At 28.7% G+C, this 22388-nt stretch overlaps 1 protein-coding gene, 2 long non-coding RNA genes and 1 other non-coding gene across 4 annotated transcripts; 3 read left to right on the top strand and 1 right to left on the bottom strand.

The window, feature by feature from the left end:
• The first annotated feature begins 267 nt into the window (after positions 1-267).
• Positions 268-992, top strand: LOC104877606 (uncharacterized). The gene is made up of 3 exons (XR_009465256.1): positions 268-569; positions 644-736; positions 901-992. It is a non-coding gene; the product is annotated as an uncharacterized LOC104877606 (long non-coding RNA).
• Positions 993-2403: 1411 nt separating this feature from the next.
• Positions 2404-4325, top strand: LOC104877604 (uncharacterized). The gene is made up of 4 exons (XM_010646207.3): positions 2404-2607; positions 2697-2801; positions 2873-2942; positions 3474-4325. The coding sequence occupies exons 1-4, from the start codon at positions 2411-2413 to the stop codon at positions 3549-3551; spliced, it is 450 nt and encodes a 149-aa protein (XP_010644509.3). The 5' UTR covers positions 2404-2410; the 3' UTR covers positions 3552-4325.
• Positions 4326-13556: 9231 nt separating this feature from the next.
• On the bottom strand, positions 13557-14361 carry LOC100260620 (dormancy-associated protein 2). The gene is made up of 2 exons (XR_784634.3): positions 14023-14361; positions 13557-13909 (listed from the first exon to the last, which is right to left on the bottom strand). It is a non-coding gene; the product is annotated as a dormancy-associated protein 2 (long non-coding RNA).
• Positions 14362-19577: 5216 nt separating this feature from the next.
• LOC100255548 (uncharacterized) lies at positions 19578-21349 on the top strand. The gene is made up of 3 exons (XR_009465255.1): positions 19578-19682; positions 20930-20977; positions 21283-21349. It is a non-coding gene; the product is annotated as an uncharacterized LOC100255548 (transcript).
• Positions 21350-22388: the final 1039 nt, after the last annotated feature.

Raw genomic sequence — 22388 nt, 5'->3', positions numbered from 1 at the left:
TGTTATAGGCATGGATTCAAAGGAAGAGAAAACCCCTTCACAAAAAAAATATAGAGGGACAACAAGGAAATCCATGATTATAAGGAATAGGAATAGAGGGATAAAGTTGGTCATAAAGTACAATGTTGATGGTATCTATGTAGGAGAATCTTCTGTGCACCTAACAAGCTACTTAGGTGTATTGGCACGTACGATGGTACCAATCAGATATAACACATGGCGAGATGTCCCTGAACAATTGAAGGATAAGTTGTGGGACTCTATTGAGGTTACTTTTTTTTTTAACATAAATAAGTTTTCTACAATCTCTATATTTCTTTCAAATTTTGAGAAACTAATGACTTTATAATTTGTAGATTGCTTTTACATTAGACAAGAAAAGTAGAAGGAATTGTATGCTTACATTGGGAAAATGTTTTCGATCTTTTAAGAACACGTTGACTGTGAAACATATTCTTCCTTTCAAAGATCAGCCAGAGCTTCTTAAGAAACCACCAGCTGAATATCATTTTATCGATGATGAAGATTGGAATATTTTTGTGAAAACTAGGTTGTCTGAAAAATTCCAGGTACAAATACAATTAACATTAAACATACTACATGCATCCACATATATATACTAAGCATCCATTTTAATTTTTAGGAATATAGGGAAGTACAAAAACAGAGAAGAAAGAAGCATATATATAATCATCATCTAAGTAGAAAAGGGTATGCTGGACTTGAAGAAGAGATGGTAAGTTTTTGTTAGTTCTTATTGTGGTTTAATTTTATATGATTGTATAAGTAATGAAGGAATATTTTATATGGGTTTCTTAATTGTTTCTTTTCTGACAAAAAAATAGAAATAAAACCACATGTGTCATCTAATAACTATCTTTAATTTTCCATTTCTATTAGATGATTGAAGCTGGCTCCATAGAAAGCATTGATAGAAGTTTACTTTGGAAGAGGGCAATGCAAAAAAAAGATGGCAACTATGATGATGTGGTCCTACCGGTAATGGAAAAAATAGTAAGTAGACATTTTGTACCCAAAAATCACATCTTTAAACACCTTATTTGGTTTTACTTATTTGAAAGTTAACTTCATAACTTCCTTTTGTTTTAGGATGAATTGATAAAAGAGTCTCAAGAGAGTGGCATAAGCTATAGTGGGAGCAATGACATACTTTCTCAAGCACTAGGTACTCCTGAGTATACTGGTTGGGTTCGAGCTAAAGGGAAGCACTACACGCCTGGATGATATTTCAATAGTATGTCAGAACGTGTTGTGAGGGATATTTTAAAAGCAACTCAAGAACGTCAAGTTAAGTTTGAGGCTGATGTGTTAGCGAGACTATCTCAGATAGGAGTTGCTACACCACAATCCGATGTGAGTAGTTCCAACATGAAATCAAAACTGTTGCTTCTACCAGAAGTAGTGGAGAAACCAATTCGTAAAGTTGAAGAGGAGACCTTACCTGTGAAAATAGAACCACACATGAAGGTGTGTTATTTTTAGTTTACATTTCCTAGTTCAATGACGTAATTGTCACAAATTCCTAGATAATTTTCATAAATAATTTCTTCCAATTGCTTTTATTTTTGTTAGATTGATACTTACATTTTAGGTAGATTCTATTACAGCATAATTACTACTAGTAATATTCTATTCCACTACAACTATTACTTATAAAATATGTAACTTTATGTCTTAAATATAGCCCTAACATAGTCAATGCACTTTAAACTTCATTTATTGATTCTTTTTTATATTGAAATTAACAATTTAATTTACTTTTGAAGGCAAGAAAATGTGAGTTAGCAGTAGGGACCAGAGAAAATACAGTGGCTGGTGGAATAATTGTAATGGATTGTGGGCCCAACTACCTAGTTGTTTTGGATGCTCCCTATAAGTCAAATACACCACTTCCTATTCCCATTCCTGGACAAGCTACAACAATTGGAGCGGTAGTGGGCTACCAAGTTTTATGGCCAACCCATTTAGTCAATTTGAGTACTAAATTCATTAAGGTGTGTTATTTTCATTTGAAATAGTTTATAAAGATATGTATATCATTTGAAAACATGGTGCTTTCTTTTATAGGGATCTCACAAAGGGAAAAGACAAAAAACAACAGAAAATGACTTGAAAATTGGTGAAAACCCTCAAGATATCAACAATTTTGATGCATTAGTAGGTCTCATGCTAAATGAGGGGAAAGCACAAGGTGTGGAGGTCCCAAATGATGTATTTGGCGAGAGTTTTAAGACCTTCCTTATGAAAGAAGACATGGATATGATAATTTCATTTAAGAAAGTGTCGGCTAATTGTGTCATATATTATATATGGTAAATAATTTTATAACTTGCTAATGTGTGTTAATTTATATATATATAAAAGTAAAATGGTCATTTCTTATCAAGGTATGTGGAATTTAAACAGGCACCTACAGAAAAAGCTAAGTAATGCAAGGCTCACCGAACGATTTGCTTTTATCAATCCAGCTTTAGTCTCTAAAGCTGGAATGGGTGAGACAACAAAGGAAAATAGGTCAAGGTTGATTGCAAATCGTTTAATGCATGCAAAGCGTGCTGACTACATTTTTATTCCATATAACCCTGAGTAAGTTATGAAAAATATTAAGTTTTTTTTTAATGTTAAATAGCTTAATCAATGCTAATTACTAAATAATATCTAATGTACTATTATAGTTTCCACTGGGTCTTGGTGGCATTGGATATGAGGACAATGACTGCGTACTACCTTGATCCGATGCAAAAGCAACCATGTGATGATCTTAAGGAAATTGTTAACATGTAAGTGTCTTCATTTCCATACTTGAATATAGTGCATAGTATCTAAAATGTTAATTTTCTTTTCCATGTAGGGCACTACGAATTCATCCACCAGAGAAACAAAGATCATCAAAGAGGGAGCCGACATGGGTAAAAGTAGTGGTAAGTTACTTGGTTAGAGTAAGATATATCATATGACCACTTATATCAACCCTAAAATTTGAATATGGTTTTATGTTTTGTCACTTAGATAATAATGACATAAAACATCATAATATTAATGTTTTTATGGTACCATAATTCATATGTGTGCCTATAGTGCCCAGGACAACTAGGAAGTGTGGAGTGTGGTTATTATGTGATGAGATACATGAAAGATATAATTGTTGATCCAAGCCTCCTATCCACAAATGTATATACTCATTAATAAATTTTATTAGTTTCTATACTTTAGTAATTTTTTGTTAACTTAACTAATCATCATGTATGTACAATTAATTATTAGTTTAAAGGGAAAAAATCGTATAGTGAAGTTGAGCTTAATGAAGTACGATCTGAGTGGGTTATGTTGGCAACTCAATTGATTCTTACCCATGCCTGAAGGTATAAATTAACATCTAAAATGCTTGATTTTCATTATTAATGAAGTCTTGAATGGACTAATTTTTTTAATTTACCATCTTATGTATGCAGATGCCCTCATTTCAGTCCAGTAAGAGTTGTAGATCACATTTTGACGATTCTCATAAGTTCTCATCTCATGATAAGTAATTTTTTCCTCCATAGTGATAGAATATAATAGTTTTATACATAAACTATTTCAATATAACAAATCAAATTATTACATCATCACCAATGTTGTTACATGGAGAAGTTATTTTTGTTATTGTTGTATGGAGAAGAAGCATATAATTTGTGAACTCAATAAATCAAATTATTATATCATGATCATCAATGTTGTCATTATTATTGTTGTTGTTGCATAGAGAAGTTGTTATTGTTATATGTTTGGACTAAACAAATCAAATTATTACTAATATAATTATCACCATTGATCATCAATGTTATTGTTATTGTTATTGTTATTGTTGTTGTTGTTGTTGTTACATGGAGAAATTGTTATTGTTGTATGGAGAAGTTATTGTTGTTGCATCAACAGGTTGTTGTTGGATGGAGGGATGGTAGAGAGCTTTTTTTTGTGTAGGGTTAATTATTATATTTGGGTTATAATTTTGGAATTGAAAATAAAGGCAAGTTTTAGAATGGTTGTTATTATGACATTTAACCAATGATTTGTAGGTTTCTATTGCCTTGGTTATGCTCTTTTAATTTTTAGTTTAATACTCTTTTTTTCCTTATGGAATGTTATTAGTTAACTAAATTTGGTAATATAGGAAAGTTGTAAGAAGAAATTAAGGCATTTGCAAATGGTTAATATTAAATGTCTTATATTACTAGATATGATGATTTATGATTGAAACTAATTATAAACCATACCTATTGGTATATTCATATATTTATTTCTGAGAAATGAGTTTGATATGTTAGACATAGATAAGAAAATATTATATTACATTCCATATTGTAGAATTTATACCATTGAAAGCCTAACTTGTTTCCTCTAACTTAATAATGAACTAAAAAAGTATTTTAATATTTTATAAACAAGTATCAAATTAAACAATTTTTCATCTTCATTGAAGCATAACATCTCATTAAATACCAAGTTATTCTCATTTGCACTTCTTTCATGGACCATTTATAGATTTAGATTTAACTTTCATTGCATGTATATTAACTAAACATAATTTGTTTCTTCTATTATTTTTTTTTTAAATGTATACAGGTAAAAGATTTCAAGTTCAGGAGTGGATATGCTACCAAACAAAAATACTTTTGGCTATAAATACTTTTGGCTTCTTCTTCTTCTTCTTGTAATATTATTTTTGATAAGGAATTTGGAGACCTTGCTTTTTGGTACATGTGTACTTGTTTTATATATGTTGAAGTTGGAAAATATGCTTGTAAATATTTTGATACATTTACAAATTTGCGTATTAATTAACTATGTAGACATTAGTTCTTTATCATTATATTATTCCCAAATTTATTCAATTTCTTTTGGAAGATGTAGTTATTAATATTGAAGTTATTGTTTAATACTTTATAAATAATCATGCAGCCAAAATTATATATAACAGGACATACAAAATATATCATTTCAACAAGGGGATTTTCAATATTATTATCCACATAAGATGACACTTTTTTTAGCGTCGAAATAGACAAATGATATTTTGGCCATTCCTTGGCGCTAGTGTAAGTGTTAACATAGGTAGATCAATAATGACGTTTTTTAACGTGTTAATATAAACCAATCAACAATGACGCTGTCTAGAAGCGACATGGTTGCCTGCACCCATTCCTTGACAGAGGCGAAAAGGACGCTTTCGAGAAGCGTCATCGTATACATTTATTGACGCCTAAAAAGCGTCATTATTACCCTTTTTTCTTATAGTGAACTCAACACTTTGGCAACACAGGTGTCCTCCAATTTCATTTTATTTTATTTTTTTAATCCCACAACATTCTACAAAACCACCTACACGCCTCCCATTATATTTATTTATTTATTTTATTATTTTTTTCACATGGTAAATATATCTACACATTTTCTTTTCTTTTCTTTTTTTCCAATCTAAAGCCTCCACAAACAATTTATTTATTTATTTTAAAATTTTAAAATTTTTTTTCTTCCATTGATTTTTTATTCATTTTTTTCTATTCAATTAAAATTTTCTAAATTTTCATATTTTCATCATAAATTAATCCACATTCATAAATTTTCAGTCTTTTGATCTAAAAATTAATTTAACAAACCATAATCTAGATTGAGATCTTCCAAAAAGATATCTAAAGTGTTTAAAACTAATTAACAAATATAAAATATTAATTTAAGAATTAAAATCTTACCTGAAAAATTGATATTCAAACCCTACGCTCTTTGATATTTTCTATCTACATGTAAAAGGATTTTTTGAGTAGAGAATATAAAAAATATTTAATTTATACGTAGGAATTTTAAATAAGAAAAGACATTTTTACCCTTATTAAATTATTTATTATTTTAAATTATGATTTTACTCTTGGGTTTAGGGCATTACATATACTTCTTAGAGTTAGAGTATGTCAATTGATTACATGATAAATGAGATCTATAACTCAAGGATTATAGAGGCAATCTTGATAGATAATAATACTACCTTATTAAATTACAAACATCAGTTCATGAGAAGTTTACATACAGTGGATAGTAAGTCACAAGCCTGAGTTTTGTCTCGTTAATATTTATATAAGGTACTAAAAGTGCGGTTGATTCTCTTTAATGGAATATTGAATCAACTTCATATTTGGATTTTGAGGAAATCAATACTCCTATTGGTCCCAATAATCCCCACTCTGAGCTCATATATCATGGTGGTACGGTTTATGAGGTTTGGATTGACTCTCAATTCACTTTTGTGCATAAGAGCATTTTGATAATTATGCAAGGTTGCATAGGGAATAGCAAACAAGTTCTTTAAAATGTGCGAATTAATTAATTAAATAGACATATATAGTTAATTAATTAATTAGGACCCATTTTAGACTAAATTAAATGACTTAAGCTTTGGTAGGCTCAAGTCACTTAAGCCTTGGTAGGCTCAAGTCACTTAAGCCTAATAAGGAAACTCTATAAATACCCCCTAGGAGTTAGGGTTTTCATCACTTTGAAAGATAGTCGTCTTCTACCTCTAAAGATAAAGAGCCTAGGATTCCTCCCTCCCAAAGCCTACACTTTGGAGTGTTAAGATCGTAATTCGAGTCATTGAGAGGAAAATCTTGGGTGTACGAGACCTTCGAACTGTTCAAGCTTCAACTTCATTGAGCGAAATTGATTTGAAAACGTTTAAATTAAAGGTAAAGTTTTCTAATGACTTTTCTTTATATCTTAGAATATTAAAATTTTATTTTTTGCTTCCATTACATAAGATCTAAAGGCATAGAGTAGTTTACATGCACCTATACGATCCAAGGTATGAGAACAGAAAGATCTGGGGTCCCGGTAATAAAATCCTATTTGGTCGTGTGATTTAAAAACAAAATTGTTTTTAAAAATTTATATCACTATATGGTTGTTGTTCTTTAAACACAATTTTTAAAAGCAAAGTAAAATAGAGAACTGTTCTTCTGAATTTTTTTTTCTTTCCTAACAATGAATTTCAAATTAAACAAGACTTTGTATTGAACAATTCTTTATTTTACTTTGCTTTTAAAAATGATAAGATTTATTAAAGAATTTAAAACATATATATAATTTTTTAAGAATAATTCAAAATTTAAATAATTAATTAATTAATTATAGATCAAATAAAATAATTCACAATGTCATCTTCATAATTAAGTAATAAATGCATACATATTGAAAATTTTAGCTCATTTATAACTTAAAATTTTAAATTTTGTTTGTTTTTATATTTATTTAAAATAGAATAGTATTAGCAATTATTAATTTTGAATAATTATTCTTTATTTTTAACAAAATAAATTAATTATGCTTTTATAATATGTTAATATCCATATTTTTATAATATTTATAAAATCATATAAATAGTATTGGAAATTATTATTATTTATTTTTAACAAAATAAATCAATTAATGTTACTACTCAGAAATGTTTTTAGTGAAAGTATTTTCTTTAAAAGTGTTTTTAGGATAATCATCTATCAAGTGTTTGTCTAAAAAAACATTATAAGTAATTTTTCGACCCCATTTGGTAGTGATTCTAAGAGGCACTTTTAATTTTTCTAACACTATAAAAATTTTATTTTTCAAGTATTAAAAATGTAAAAAAAAAAATTATTTTATAAAATCAATGTCAAACACACTCTTCAAATTTTTAAAAGTGTTTCCTAAAATTTGTCAAACACCTAATTATTTTTTTTTCAAAAACACATTTTAGGATTAAAAAAAAAAGGCTTCCTAGAGTCATTGTCAAAAGCACCCTTAATTTATATTATATAAATTGAATCTAAAATTTGTATGTTTTACAAAATCAAAATAAAAATTAATTTTAAAAATAACTTATCTAAAAAGGTCTTTAATTTTTTAATTTTTGAAAAGTAATTTTAAAAATAAGTTATACTATGGAATTAAAATACCCCTAATTAGGAAGAATTAAAATTTCACTCATGGGATTTCATTTCCATGTTATTCAAATGAATGAAATGTCCATTTAAGGATTTTTTTTTTTATCCTATCAAATTTCCCACCTTGCCATTGGGTAATTGTTAATAACTTACTGATGGAGGACCACTTTTACTTGTTCTTCTCTTCATACTGTAGAATGAGGCTCCAAAGGATTAACTCAAAGATAGCAACAATTCAAAAAGAAAAAGACAAACATTGCCTCGATTACCCACTTCAAATGAAAATGAATGTATTAAAGTTTTAGAAAGTATTTTTAACTTTTTTATATGTGAAAGATAAAAAAATTTTGGTGTTAAAAAAAGTATAAATATTTTTTATAATTATTATCAAACACTCTAAATATTGGTACGAAGAATTTGGTAATTAGAAATATAAATTGTTTTATATGGATTTCCTTTTAAGAAAAATGCTACGCTGTGTTTGTCATATCATTTTAAAGTTCCAAAAAAATCATGAACCTTCCTTTAATGACATAGTTGGAAACTGGAAACAGGGACTTTTCTCAATAATATAGTAATTTAAAAAAGTTATGCTTAAATTATTGTAGTAGAAGAAGTTATTACAAATATATGGTAGTTTTTGCCACATAGGAGAGAGGAGAAAGGAGATAGGAGAGAAGGTGAGAGAGAGGAGAGAGGAGATAGGAGAAAGGGTGAATCGATAAATTTTTTTTAAAAAGGGAACTCGTCTCTTGAAGAGACGAGTTCCATGAAAAAAAATATATATATTTTTTTAAGAAAATTTCCCATTTACTTAAGGGAACTCGTCTCTTCAGGAGACGAGTTCCATGAAAAAATATATATATATATTTGTAAAAAAATTCTCAAATTAAAAAAAAAAAAAAAGACAATTCTTCAAGGAAACTCGTCTCTTCAAGAGACGAGTTCCCATTAAAAAAAATATATATATTTTTAAAAAATTCACAAATTAAAAAAAAAAAAAAAAACAATTTGGAACTAAAGGGAACTCGTCTCTTGAAGAGACGAGTTCCCATGGGAAAAAAAATATATATTTTTTTTAAATATATTTTTTATTTAAAAATAATCCCATAAAAAAAAAATTCCTAAAGGGAACTCGTCTCTTCAAGAGATGAGTTCCCATGGGAAAAAAAATATATTTTTTTTAAAATATATTTTTTATTTAAAAAAAATCCTAAATTAAAAAAAAAAAAAAAAAAAAAGACGAGTTCCCATGTAAAAAAAAATATTTTTTTTTAAAATATATATATTTAAAAAAAAATTCCTACTTCAGACGAGTTCCCATGGGAAAAAAAATATTTTTTTTTTAAAATATATTTTTTATTTAAAAAAATCCCAAATTTAAAAAAAAAAAAAAAAAAAAACAATTCCAAAGGGAACTCGTCTCTTGAAGAGACGAGTTCCCTTTGGGAAAAAAATATTTTTTTTTTTAAATATATTTTTTATTTAAAAAAATCCCAAATAAAAAATAAAAAATAAAAAATAAAAAAAAAAAAAAAACAATTCCAAAGGGAACTCGTCTCTTGAAGAGACGAGTTCCCTTTGGGAAAAAAAATATTTTTTTTTTTAAATATATTTTTTATTTAAAAAAATCCCAAATAAAAAAATAAAAAATAAAAAAAAAATAAAAAAAAAACAATTCCAAAGGGAACTCGTCTCTTCAAGAGACGAGTTCCCATGTAAAAAAAAATATTTTTTTTAAAAAAATATATATATTTAAAAAAAAAATTCCTAATTAAAATATATATATTAAAAAAAAAAAAAACAATTCCTCAAAATTCCTAAAGGGAACTCGTCTCTTGAAGAGACGAGTTCCCATGTAAAAAAAAATTTTTTTTTTTTAAAAATATTTTTTTTTTTTAAATATATATATTTAAAAAAAAAAATTTCCTAAGGGAACTCAAGAGACGAGTTCCCATGGGAAAAAAAAAAATTTTTAAATATATTTTTTATTTAAAAAAAATCCTAAAGGAACTCGTCTCTTCTTTAAAATATATTTTTTATTTAAAAAATCCCAAATTAAAAAATTAAAAAAAAAAAAAAAAACAATTCCAAAGGGAACTCGTCTCTTGAAGAGACGAGTTCCCATGTAAAAAAAAAATATTTTTTTTTTTAAATGTATATATTAAAAAAAAAAAAAAAAAACAATTCCTCAAAGGAACTCGTCTCTTGAAGAGATGAGTTCCCATGTAAAAAAAAAATATTTTTTTTAAAAATATATATATTTAAAAAAAATAAAAATTTCCTGAGTTCCCTTGGGAAATTTTTTTTTTTTAAATATATTTTTTATTTAAAAAAATCCCAAATTAAAAATAAAAATAAAAATAAAAAAAATAAAAAAATAAAAACAATTCCAAAGGGAACTCGTCTCTTCAAGAGACGAGTTCCCATGTAAAAAAAAATATTTTTTTTTTAAAATATATATATTAAAAAAAAAAAAAAACAATTCCTCAAAATTCCTAAAGGGAGTTCCCATGTAAAAATAATATTTTTTTTAAAAATATATATATATTTTAAAAAAAAAAAATTCCTAAAGGAAACTCAAGAGACGAGTTCCCATGGGAAAAAAAATATTTTTTTTTAAAATATATTTTTTATTTAAAAAAAATCCCAAATAAAAAAATAAAAAAATAAAAAAAAAAAAACAATTCCAAAGGGAACTCGTCTCTTCATGTAAAAAAAATATTTTTTTTTAAATATATATATATTAAAAAAAAAAAAAAAACAATTTCTCAAAATTGCTAAAGGGAACTCGTCTCTTGAAGAGACGAGTTCCCATGTAAAAAAAATATATATATTTAAATAAATAAAAAATCCTAAAGGGAACTCGTCTCTTCAAGAGACGAGTTCCCATAGGAAAAAAATATTTTTTAAAAAAAAAAAATCCCAAATAAAAAAAAAAAAAAAAAAAACAATTCCAAAGGGAACTCGTCTCTTCAAGAGACGAGTTCCCATGTAAAAAAAATATTTTTTTTAAAAAAAAATCCCAAATAAAAAAAAAAAAAAAAAACAATTCCAAAGGGAACTCGTCTCTTCAAGAGACGAGTTCCCATGTAAAAAAAATATTTTTTTTAAATATATATATATTAAAAAAAAAAAAACAATTTCTCAAAATTGCTAAAGGGAACTCGTCTCTTGAAGAGACGAGTTCCCATGGGAAAAAAATATTTTTTTTTTAAATATATTTTTTATTTTAAAAAAATCCCAAATTAAAAAAAAAGGAAATTTTTTTTTTTTAAATATATATATTTTAAAAAAAAAAAAAATTTTTTTACATGGGAACTTGTCTCTTGAAGAGACGAGTTCCCTTTAGGAAATTTTTTTTATAATTTAATTTAGGATTTTTTTTAAATAAAAAATATATTTTAAAAAAAATATTTTTTTTTCCCTAGGAACTCGTCTTTCCCTTGTCTTTTTTCATGGAACTCGTCAAGAGACGAGTTCCCTTGAGTAAATAGGAATTTTTTTTAAAAAATATATATTTTTTTTTCATGGAACTCGTCTCTTCAAGAGACGAGTTCCCTTTTTTAAAAAAAATTATCCGTTCACCCTCTCTCCTATCTCCTCTCTCCTTTCTCCTATGTGGCAAAAACTACCATATATTTGTAATAACTTCTTCTACTATAATAATTTAAGCATAACTTTTTTAAATTACTATACTATTGAGAAAAGTCCCTGAAACAGCCCATTCATGTATACGTACGTCCCTCCACACGTCACCAAGTCCAAAACACAACACTATTATGTCAATTGAGAGTGCCACATGGGTGACAGGTGTTGGATTTGAGCTTAAAATTCAACTCCATATGCATGGGCAAAGTTCACTACATTCTAATTTCTACTCACATGATATCTCTTGAATGATTACGTCCCATCTCACGTCATTCTCATATCTGTCCTCATGTCCACCGACCTCTCAATTCTCTTCAAATCGATCTTAGATAACAAAGGACACCCTCGCATGCCAACACTTAAACCATTTTCAAATCTTTTTTTTTTATATACATTAATTCCATTTATTTATGCCTTTAAATTTTTATCACCTCCATTTCTATTCACATTCAATAATCAAAATCTCATCATTTAATGATTTAGATACAACTTGTATCGCCCGACTAACATAGAACCAAATTAGAGTCAATAATTATTTTTCCAATGGTAAAAATATAAATACAATCATTATGTGTCATTTCAAAGGTAATTATTTCATAATATAAATAATCAATCATTTCCAATGACTAAATCGTTATGCTCTAACATGCACTAAAACTACAATAAATAATAATCATAAAATATAAACACCATTATAAGATGCCTCTATTATAAAAGAACATCGAACGTTAAAAATAAATAAAGATATACACTCTAAACCCATACAAAATATTTGCCTTAAAAATTCTCAAACTAACTTAACCATTGAAGAAGGATGCCCAAAACAACCATCCAACGACTCGTTTTTTACAAAATCATCCAATCCAGTGGAAAAAACTACCCAAATCGAGTAATCATTCATTGTGCACCAACAATAATTATATTTGGTATACTTATAAAAATGGGAATATAAGTAACTCTTGGACTAAGTGTTGGATAGGAAGTATTATTGTTATATTAAATTGCATAAGTATTTTTTTTTATACTACATTTGGTTTCTTAAATAGAGGACTGAGAATGCATATCCTATTTGTATTTCATTTACTCCCGAGCTACAATTTCAATGAATTTATATAAATAACCCACAAAATAGGATTGACTGCAATAATCTTCAACTTAAAATATCTCAAAGAAAACTAAGACCTCTCAATAAAAGGCTTTACCATGCAAATTCTTTTTATAACTATATAATTGGTTATTATACTTTTTACCTTCATTTTTTTCTCAATTCAAAAAAAAAATTTCTTTCTTTTCAAATCCAAATTCCAATAATTCCAAATAAAAATTAATCTCATTTATACTTTTAAGGTTGAGTGTAAATACACTAAAGTTATGTTTGGTTCCCGAAAAGTACAAAAGAAAAAAAAAATGATAAAAAATGATTTTCTCATATTTAATTATCCTATAAAATATTACAAAGAAAATTAAATATAATTAAAATTAATTAAAAACTTATATATTTTAAAATTATTTAATTTTTATATTGATAAATTAAAATAAATAATATAAATTTAAAGTAACAAATAAAAATGATTTATTATCTTTAACTCTATTTTTTATTTTCCTTTTCTTTCCTTTTACTTTTCCTCTCTATTTTCTTTCCTTTACATTTTCCTCAAATTTTTCGAAAACCAAACATAGCCTAAGTTGTTGCTGGTTTTAAATTTCGCATGTTCACAATTTACTTTTTAGATAAATTTTAGGTTTTTAGATCAATTTTAGGTAAAGATTTGAGGTGGGTATGTTGGTGAGGGTATAAACTAATATAATTTGAAACCAATGATGGTAAGTATATTTACACAAAATCATATCTCAACAAAATTACTCCGAAGTAAATAATATAATCCCAAGAAAAAAAAAAAGGGTAGATCACCCGACGGCATTCATCATACTCCATTTTAGCACAGCACATGAAAAAGCATTATATTAAGCATAGAAGCTACAACACAGCCATGCTGGTCTTAGAGAGTAACCCTAAGCCCACATGCCTTATTGATACACACGCTTTCATAAACTTACATAAAACACACCCTAATCATGCGTAGCCCACATAATTAAGGATTGATTACACTAATTCTGCGTCCCCTCTTCCACATCCTCACCAGCACCACCATGACCAGGTGGATGGCCAGGTCCCCCATGACCAGGTTTCCCATGCCCATGCCCATGTCCTTTTTGGTACCCATGTCCTTTTCCGTGGCCGTACCCGTGTCCATACCCACCGTACTTCGCATCCTCCACGCTCACTTCTGCCATAATTTAAGAAAACGAAATTTATTACTTTAAATAAGTTAATAAAGCATCTCTATATGAACACATAACATGCCATTAATTTACATCTACTAAAAGAAATTTAACTTACGAGTTTGGGATGTTTCAGCTAGATCCCGAGCTGAAACCTCAGAGGACAGGATGAGAACAACAGCAAAGAGAAGGCCAATGAGAAGGAAAGTCTTGGAGTAAGCCATTTTTCTCACACAAAAGCAAAGGAGGTGAAAGACTTTCTACTGAAAAGTAACTCTCAAAGATATTGTTTCTCTGCTGGATGGATTGGAAAGGCAATACGCACTCGGTATTTATAGACTTTAGTGCGAGTGTAAGTGAGTGCGAGAGGCTGCGTAGTTGGGAAGTTCACGGAGCTAACTTTGCCACGCCAGTCAATATTTTGTCTCATATGATTAAGATAGAAATCCCCGGGACGTGGCAAATAGGCTAACTTTTGAACAGCCATTATCTGTAATGGACAAATTAAATCAGAGGAAACAATTAGTGGAGATATACTTGTTTCTCAGTGGCACTGCAAAGAATTTAGATTGAGAACTTTTGACCAAAGAAGTCACAGAAGGGAACCACGTGCTATGTTTTTCTTGATAAGAAAAAGGGACCCACGTATTAGGGGATCCGTCACTGTCTCAAGGAACGAATCTGCAGGGATTTGGGTTATGTTCATCAAGCTACTTCTTGTTGACATAAAGCTAAAGATTTACGATTTCAGGCCTAGAGATTAACATCTGTCAGTTCCCCACATACTCCAAAATGTCGGCAGGACATGACTTTGGATAAGATTGCATATTAACTCAAAATTTTGGCATAGAATCCTAAATGTGGAGTGCAGACCCATGATGAGGGGTTGGAAGCTATGACCAGGAGAAGAGAGAAGAATTTCAGGATCGTGGTTTTGAGGTTCTCTATAGTCTTTATGGTTTCTCTAACGACACCATTCCTCTAAAATCTTCATTCTAAATTGAAACTGACTTTACCCAATATGAATATCCCACGTTCCTACTTAATTACAATGATGTAATAATATTTAGGTTTAACGGTTTCTGCATACGTCCCTCCTCACGTCACTGAATCACAGAGAGGAAGATTGGGGTGTCCCACAGGACATGTATAGGACAAGCTTCGAATTTAAAGCTGACACTCGACTGCTCCGGTTGATTCCAATTTCTCAGTAGAATGGTTACGTCCCCTCCTGCGTCATCACTCTCCCGTCCCAGTTCCTTGTGTACAATAAGTGACTACCGCATTAACTAGTTGGTAGAATGTGTACAATAAGTCAATAAGAAAGATGTAAAGCAGTATGAAATTAACCTGCACAGCTTGAGATGGTAAAGAAAATGGATTATATATTAAGAATGGACGTCATGTCTTACGTATAATGTGTTAGGTCTGGGAGTTACTTTACAGAGAGTCCACCGTTCATGACTACTCTTTTGTTTGCTTTCCTCTTTGTTCTTGACATTCACATGTGAACGCACTAAATGCCTTTTGTATTTTGTAGCTTCAATCCATGGGATCAATGTTATGTATTTTATTTGATAATATAAACTTGCTCTCACCCATACAAGTTTCTTTTTTCACAATTACCTATGTTTTTAAACAAATTCATAAGTTTTGTTTATACTAAAATCTCATTTTAAAAAGATGATTTTACTTTTTAGAAATAAAATATGAAAAAATATATATAAAAAAATTGAAAATGATGATACCTATATGTGAATCTTAATCAAGGATAGCGTTTAGAGATGCTGAATAGATGTCCATTGAAGATAGTATTTTATAAATGTTAACTACTTCTATGATATTTAGGTTGATTTGATATTTTTTCGGTCCTACCAATAAGCAATAATAGATGTTGAACGTTGTCCCAACAAGATAATGAATGTAATTTGTACAATAGATTATGTATTTTTATATAATTAGTAATTTTATTCCATTCATTCTCACTTAGGACTTCTTTAAATTATGTCTTACTTTTTGTTGAAAACACAAGATCATTGTGTGATCAACCAAAATGATACAATTAAGTCTAAAAAGATCCATAAAATGTTAATTGGATTTATTTAGGCATGAAGTGGATGGAAGGTTTTTAATTTGAGTGAAAAATTGTTTTAAAATTGTTTTTTAAAAAGGGGTGTTTAAGCATCGTGGAGAGCACTCAAGTGTTGTTTGGAGCACTCCTAAGGGCGCCCAATTCCATAATTTTTATTTATTTCCATGGTTTAATCGATTTTATTTTAAAATTTCTAGTTTCAATCGACTCAATATTTGTATCCTATAAATATCATGCTAAAAAGGGTTTTTATTTCTTTATTCAAAATTAAAAATAATTAACTTAGGGCTAAAAAAAATTTCTAACACTTATTCACCATATCCAAGTGTTCCCTAATCTAGATTTTTAAACTTTCATCATGAAAATGAGTAAACACTCTCTACCCAAGATATACAAGGCATTTCAAATATTCAAAATGCATTCTCTCATTTCCATTAACATAAAATACATGTTAAAAAATATTTCATAGTATTCCAAAGATTAAATGAATCAATTTCAACTCATTTCCTAAATCAACCTACATATTAAATTAATGAAAATTTCACAAAAGGTGAGATAAACAAATGAAAGGATGAGATAAAAGAAAAAAGACCATAACATCAAGATTTAACGTGGAAAACTTCCAAATAGATAAAAAAACCATAAGCTACATGCGATCAAAACTATTCATTATGAAGAAAATTAACTAAATATTAGGATTTATTTAGTCCAAACCGTCAATCCTCTCCCAAACTACTTACCTAGTGCTTTCAAACTTCAAGTATTCACTTTCTTCTTCTAAAACACATTTAAAGCTCATAGAAGTTTGATCTCAACCTTTTTTTTTTTTTTAATCTACACAAGAAGAAATTCGGGTTGTATTCCAAAGATGAAAAATATGAGAGTATAAATTAATAAAACCTAAACTAAATCAACCCATTTTAGAAACACTTTAGAAATAACAAAAAGCTCGAGGGAGGATTTGAATTAATTGAGTTAAGAGAACACGATGAGAATTTTGACCCAAAATTAGCTTACAATATCTATTACCAATAAATCTTTTTTGTAAAGATAGTTTTAAAAGTATCGTACTTTTATAATATTTATAAAATATTATTTATCAAGATATTTTTTAAATAATATTGTTTAAATAAAAAAACAATTGACACAAAGCCCTTTCATAAAGATTTTTTATTTTATTTTTAGTATTAAAAGTTCCCTAAAAAATTTCTTGAAAAGTATTTCATCAAAACAGGTGAAATAATCCTCATATTTGAAAAAAATAACTTCTACGTAATAAAAAAAAATTACACATACAATCTTGTTTTGATATTTTTCTTCTTAAACTTTTTATTAAAAAAAAAAAAAAAAGATTGATGATTAAAAATTTGTTAAATTGTAATTTTCTCCAAAAGAGTTCACATTCCATATTTTGAAAAGATGAACATCATTTTTTCAAATTTGCATTTTCAATATCAATTTTAATTAATCAAATAAGTCATTTCTTAATTACCATGCTTCAACTACTTAAATCTTGAAGGGCTCATTGAGAAGGTTTCAAGAACTTGAGTTTATGTGCACTTCAACCAATTTCCCATATTTTTTATACTTGAGAAAATGACTAGGTCTAATAATTTTGTACTCAACTGTAAGATGTATTTACAAATCTTGTAATTTTATACATTTAACAAAAAAGTTGCATTATTATTTTAAAATGTTATCTCAAAGCAAGTCAATTAAAATGAATTAGTTTATAATATAAAAATATATCAACTTATAAATAATTTTTAATCCAAAAATAAACCAAATTTGTGTGTATATACACTTGTCTTAATAAAATCAAATTGATGTTTTCATTTTTTGGATTTTCTAAATTTAGATTTCTAGAAAATGAAAATGGAAAAAAATTGTCTAAACATATTTTAGGACCCAATTTTTGTTTTCTTTGAAATCTAAACAAATGACCTTATTCTTTCCCTTTTTATTTTGATTTTTCTTGTATTTGGTGATCCCAAAAAACAACAAAATATCCTTCTAGAATATACAAACTCAGAATTCAAAGATAATCATATATGGTGGGTGCCTTATTTGAAAATCAAATTGTCAACATTGCTTTAAAAATAATAATAATAATAACACTACTATTGAAAACAATTTTTTGATCGAGGTTAAGATTTGTGGAGGAAATTATATGTTGTTTTCTTGTCTATTCTGGAAAATGTAATTTTTTTGTTAGAATTTATATAGGTGAATGGAAATTCACTTTTTTTTTCTTGGGAAGATTGTTGTTTCTTATAAACACAACTGGTTTTAAAAGGATGTATTGTATTTAAAAGACACAATCTCTTTCGAATAATGTATTTGGTGTCTTATGACACGAACCTTCAAAAGATGTGTCTAGTATTTTAAAGACACGTCTCTTCTAAAAGTCATCATCAAATCTATAAATAGGGACCCAAGACATTTTCATTCGTCTTTTCTCGTCACTCTTTCACCTTTTTTGTCTTTCAAGTCTTCTTTAGTTTCAAGTTTAGACATTTCTCTTTTCTATCAAATATTTGGTATATAAAATAATACAAATTACGAAGTGATTCGTTATTTCTTGTGATTCGTTATTTCTTGTGATTTGAAGTATTACTATCACAAGAAAATGATCGTTGTATCCTGTAAAACGATTGTCAAAAAATTGTAAGTACCTAAATAAAACAAATTTGTCTTTAAGGACATAGAGTCAAACTCTAGCCTCGATCAATCTTATTTGTGAGTTCCAATTTTCTACTTACTTTATTTATTTGTATATTTATTATCCATACATCTTCAATAATTTGGATAACATATTCATCTAAACAAAAAATTATATTTTTTTTAATTTTCATGTTAAATTCTTTTTAAAGTTAATATTTTGAACAAAATTAATTAACCTCTTATTAAAATAAGTGAGTGTTTGGTAAACCAACGAAATAACTTAAAGTGACTTAATAACTTAATTTAAATCATTAAATAAATTAAGTGTATTTGGTAAAATAACTTAATGATGTTTTAAAGTAAAAATAATAATAATAATAATTTTTATTTTATCTTTTTACCCCATTTATCATAGTTATCTCCACTATCTCTTTTGCTACTCTTCAACCTTTATTGTTACTCGACCTCCTTTGTTTTAGTTATAATTTATGAGGATAAATATATTAATTTGATGATTTATAATAAGTTTTAAGTTAATTTTATCAAATAACCTTAATACTTAAAAATAAAAATTAAGTAATAAGTTTTAAGTCAATTTTAACTTAAAATCAACTTAAGTTATTAAGTATTAAATTTTACCAAACACCCTAAAAATCAGTCCAAATAAGGTCTTACTAACGTGAAAAAAAAAAAAAAAACATGGCATATGGTAAAGCCGCCCCAAACCTAAGCCCAACTCTGTGCCCAAGCCCACCAAAATTAAACTAGAGACTGCATATCTAAACGAGTTGGACCGACTAGGACTGGCGCATAGGCGGGGTTAACCTTTGGCCCAAAAATTTTTGGTGGATTGGGACGGTTTGTATCCCTATCATATACATTCAAGACCAATCCAATTAGTATTGGGCCTATTTGAGATTCCATTCGGCCCATGTCGTACTACAGATGGGATGAATATAGTAAGATACGGAGAGACCCCAAAACGACGCCGGAGAGAGCTTCGCAGATCGCCGGAGTTTGAGGTTCCACTTCTCTCTCACCCTCCGTAAAATTTAGGGAAAGAAAATAATGTGAAATTTTATTATTGCGATTTCTGTTGTTTTAAGATTCTATCAGTTTGTGACGAGAGTAGAATTTTAAGGATTTTCCGTGTAATTTTGCATTTGCATTTGAATTTAGGGTTTTTTGGACCTGAAATCGAGTTCAAACTAGGATTCCGTGATCGCCGGTTGGTGGGATCGGATCGAGATGGGGTTCTTTGTAACAACCCTAATTTTCATTGTTACTGGAATCATCGCATCTTTTTGTGCCAGAATCTGCTGCAACAAAGGGCCTTCTGCAAATTTGTATGCTTCCTCGCCATATATATAGCTGCCTGTGATACTTGAATTTCCTTGTTCTCATTGAATAATGTAAAATATGCTCTTTGATTCTCATAAGAATGTTAGGGAGTCCAGAAATGAATGAAACATTGTTGAACCGAAGTTGCCAAGATGAATGATTGGAAAGAAAATTGTGGATTAAGAAATGTATACACTAATGAGAAGTGAGAAATTGCAGTAGATTAGGATGGTTTGATTTTGACTCTACAGGCGGCTCAACTGGCAGGCCCCTGCTCATGAACATGTTGTTTGGTTTTCAGGCTTACCTGATACACAATCCTTGGAGAGGAATCATGTATCAATTGTTTTCCTTGGTCCTGGAAACCGGGGCTACTTGATTTGCCTCTTGTAAAAGAAAAGAATGTCATTTTTTTCAGGATAGATAATGGGATTGGGATGGTTTGTTCATGTACAACATAATCCAGACTGCTTAAGTATGAGGGATATAGCTTTGTAGGTGAAAAGACAGAAAGGATGAAGGCAAGTCCAATAGCCTTAGATTTGAGCAGATTGGCTAGGTAGCAGTTGATCTTTAAGTCCCCAATGGTTGTGATAATTTTAATGATGTGACATCTGTGAGCTAGTTGAAGTAGAAACTTTTTATTTTTTTATTTTTTTGATAAATTATTGAAGTAGAAACCTTATAGATTTATGACCTTTTGTTTGAGAGAGAAACATAGTTATACAAATGAAATAAGCTAAAACTATAATTTATATTATGCTAGTTCTACAGCCGTTCACCCGTGGATTTTCTTTGTAATATACAGAAAAACCTGCATGCATTTCTGGGTCATGCTAGTTCTTCCTTAAACAGTTCAGTCATTATCTGTAAAAACATTCATCTTCTTATTGTTTCCAAAACAGCTGACTTGCATTTTGTGATGCAGATTGCACCTAACATTGGTTATTACAGCGACTGTTTGCTGTTGGATGATGTAAGTTCATGTTTGATTGATGTTTCTTTTTCTTTCTCAGTAATAATTGGACTCTGGATTACGGAAGTTGATGTTAAAGATAAAGTTTAAATCGCCTACTAATGGATATTTAATTATACTTGTCAGTTTCAGCCTTAAAACATTTCATTGTTGTCTCTCTGAGGGGTTTCTAGGTGCCCTATTTCTGGGACTGGATAGTTTTCTGAAACTAAATCAGAAATGATGAATGATGTTGTTGTGTTGATGTTCTTGCTTTCTTGCATTCTTACCATTGTAGTTACCGTATGCTGTTTTTGCATTGTTAGGTGGGCAATCGTTTATCTTGCGCAGATGAATCCACTCATAGTCCCAATTCTTAGTGAAGGGGAGTGAAATGCTTTGTGAAAGAGCCAATGCAACCCTCTTGGTAAACCAATGTTATGGATTGTTGATTGCTCTCTGCTGAATATCTCATTGCAGGTCTCATGGATCAATCAGTAGTACCTTATCATGTTGGATTTGTATGTAATTATAATTGAAGCATAGGGCTTCGAATTGATTTCAAATTTATGCTTGATTTTTACTTGCAATGAGAATGATAATTCTAACTCTTATTCAATTTCAAAAAGGTACATTGGTCATTCTCAGACCCGATGGAAAATAGAGTACTTCAATGGCATCCGCCGACTGACAGTTTTGAACATGTTCTTGTTTGATATTGATTTATGTTGGCTCTGTAAATGGGGGATTGGGGATGCAAAAACAAACACTACGAGGGTGGGGTGTTAGGTAAATCGACTTAAATCAATTTAAGTACAATTTGCATTGGTGGGTGATGATTGTGTTTGTATCAAAGCCTAGGTATCATATTACATAGGTCAATCCAAACCTGACAAAAATAATAATTGTGTCGAAAACATAAATTTAGATGTCATTTAATTATTAAATATATAACACATTGCGTAACCTATTTAACTTATTTAGTAATTAGGTTCTCATATTTAATAATCAAAATGAGTTAAATATAAATTAAGTTATAATTAAATTAATCGATGGAAATATTAAATAGGATAATTTGGGTCAAATTCGTGTTAAGTTTTATTAAACTCCTACAGCATACGCAATTTATATTTATGAATGTGAAATCTTATGAAGTTTTCCATAGCTTTATTGATTTCGGTGCAATGTTTTCAAACTTGGCCCCGATCGCTAGTTAAGAGCGGCTCAGCTTCCAATTGAACTATTTTCCGGCCAAATCAGCAGTCAAATCGCGGAACCAGACGAACTGGCAGGTTTTTGTATCAACCCGAAAGGCCATTTGGTCTTCCAGCAAATGCAGGCCAATGATAACCATTGGGTTGCTTTTCCATTTGATAAATAATACTTTACATTCCAACTTTTGTTTTTATTTATTTAAATTAGAGTTTTATTT

The sequence above is a fragment of the Vitis vinifera genome, chromosome 19 (assembly GCF_030704535.1).
Source record: "Vitis vinifera cultivar Pinot Noir 40024 chromosome 19, ASM3070453v1".
NCBI lineage: Eukaryota > Viridiplantae > Streptophyta > Magnoliopsida > Vitales > Vitaceae > Vitis > Vitis vinifera.
The sequence above is the reverse complement of the archived record's forward strand: the minus strand, read 5'-3'. Positions and strand labels throughout refer to the sequence as shown.

Bases quoted from the DNA above. Each gene is read 5' to 3' on its own strand.
- LOC104877604 (XM_010646207.3), top strand. From the start codon at position 2,411: ATGTGGAATTTAAACAGGCACCTACAGAAAAAGCTAAGTAATGCAAGG. The intron at 2,802-2,872 runs GTAAGTGTCTTC...TTTTCCATGTAG, and splicing joins CTTAAGGAAATTGTTAACAT to GGCACTACGAATTCATCCAC. The intron at 2,943-3,473 runs GTAAGTTACTTG...TTATGTATGCAG, and splicing joins CGACATGGGTAAAAGTAGTG to ATGCCCTCATTTCAGTCCAG.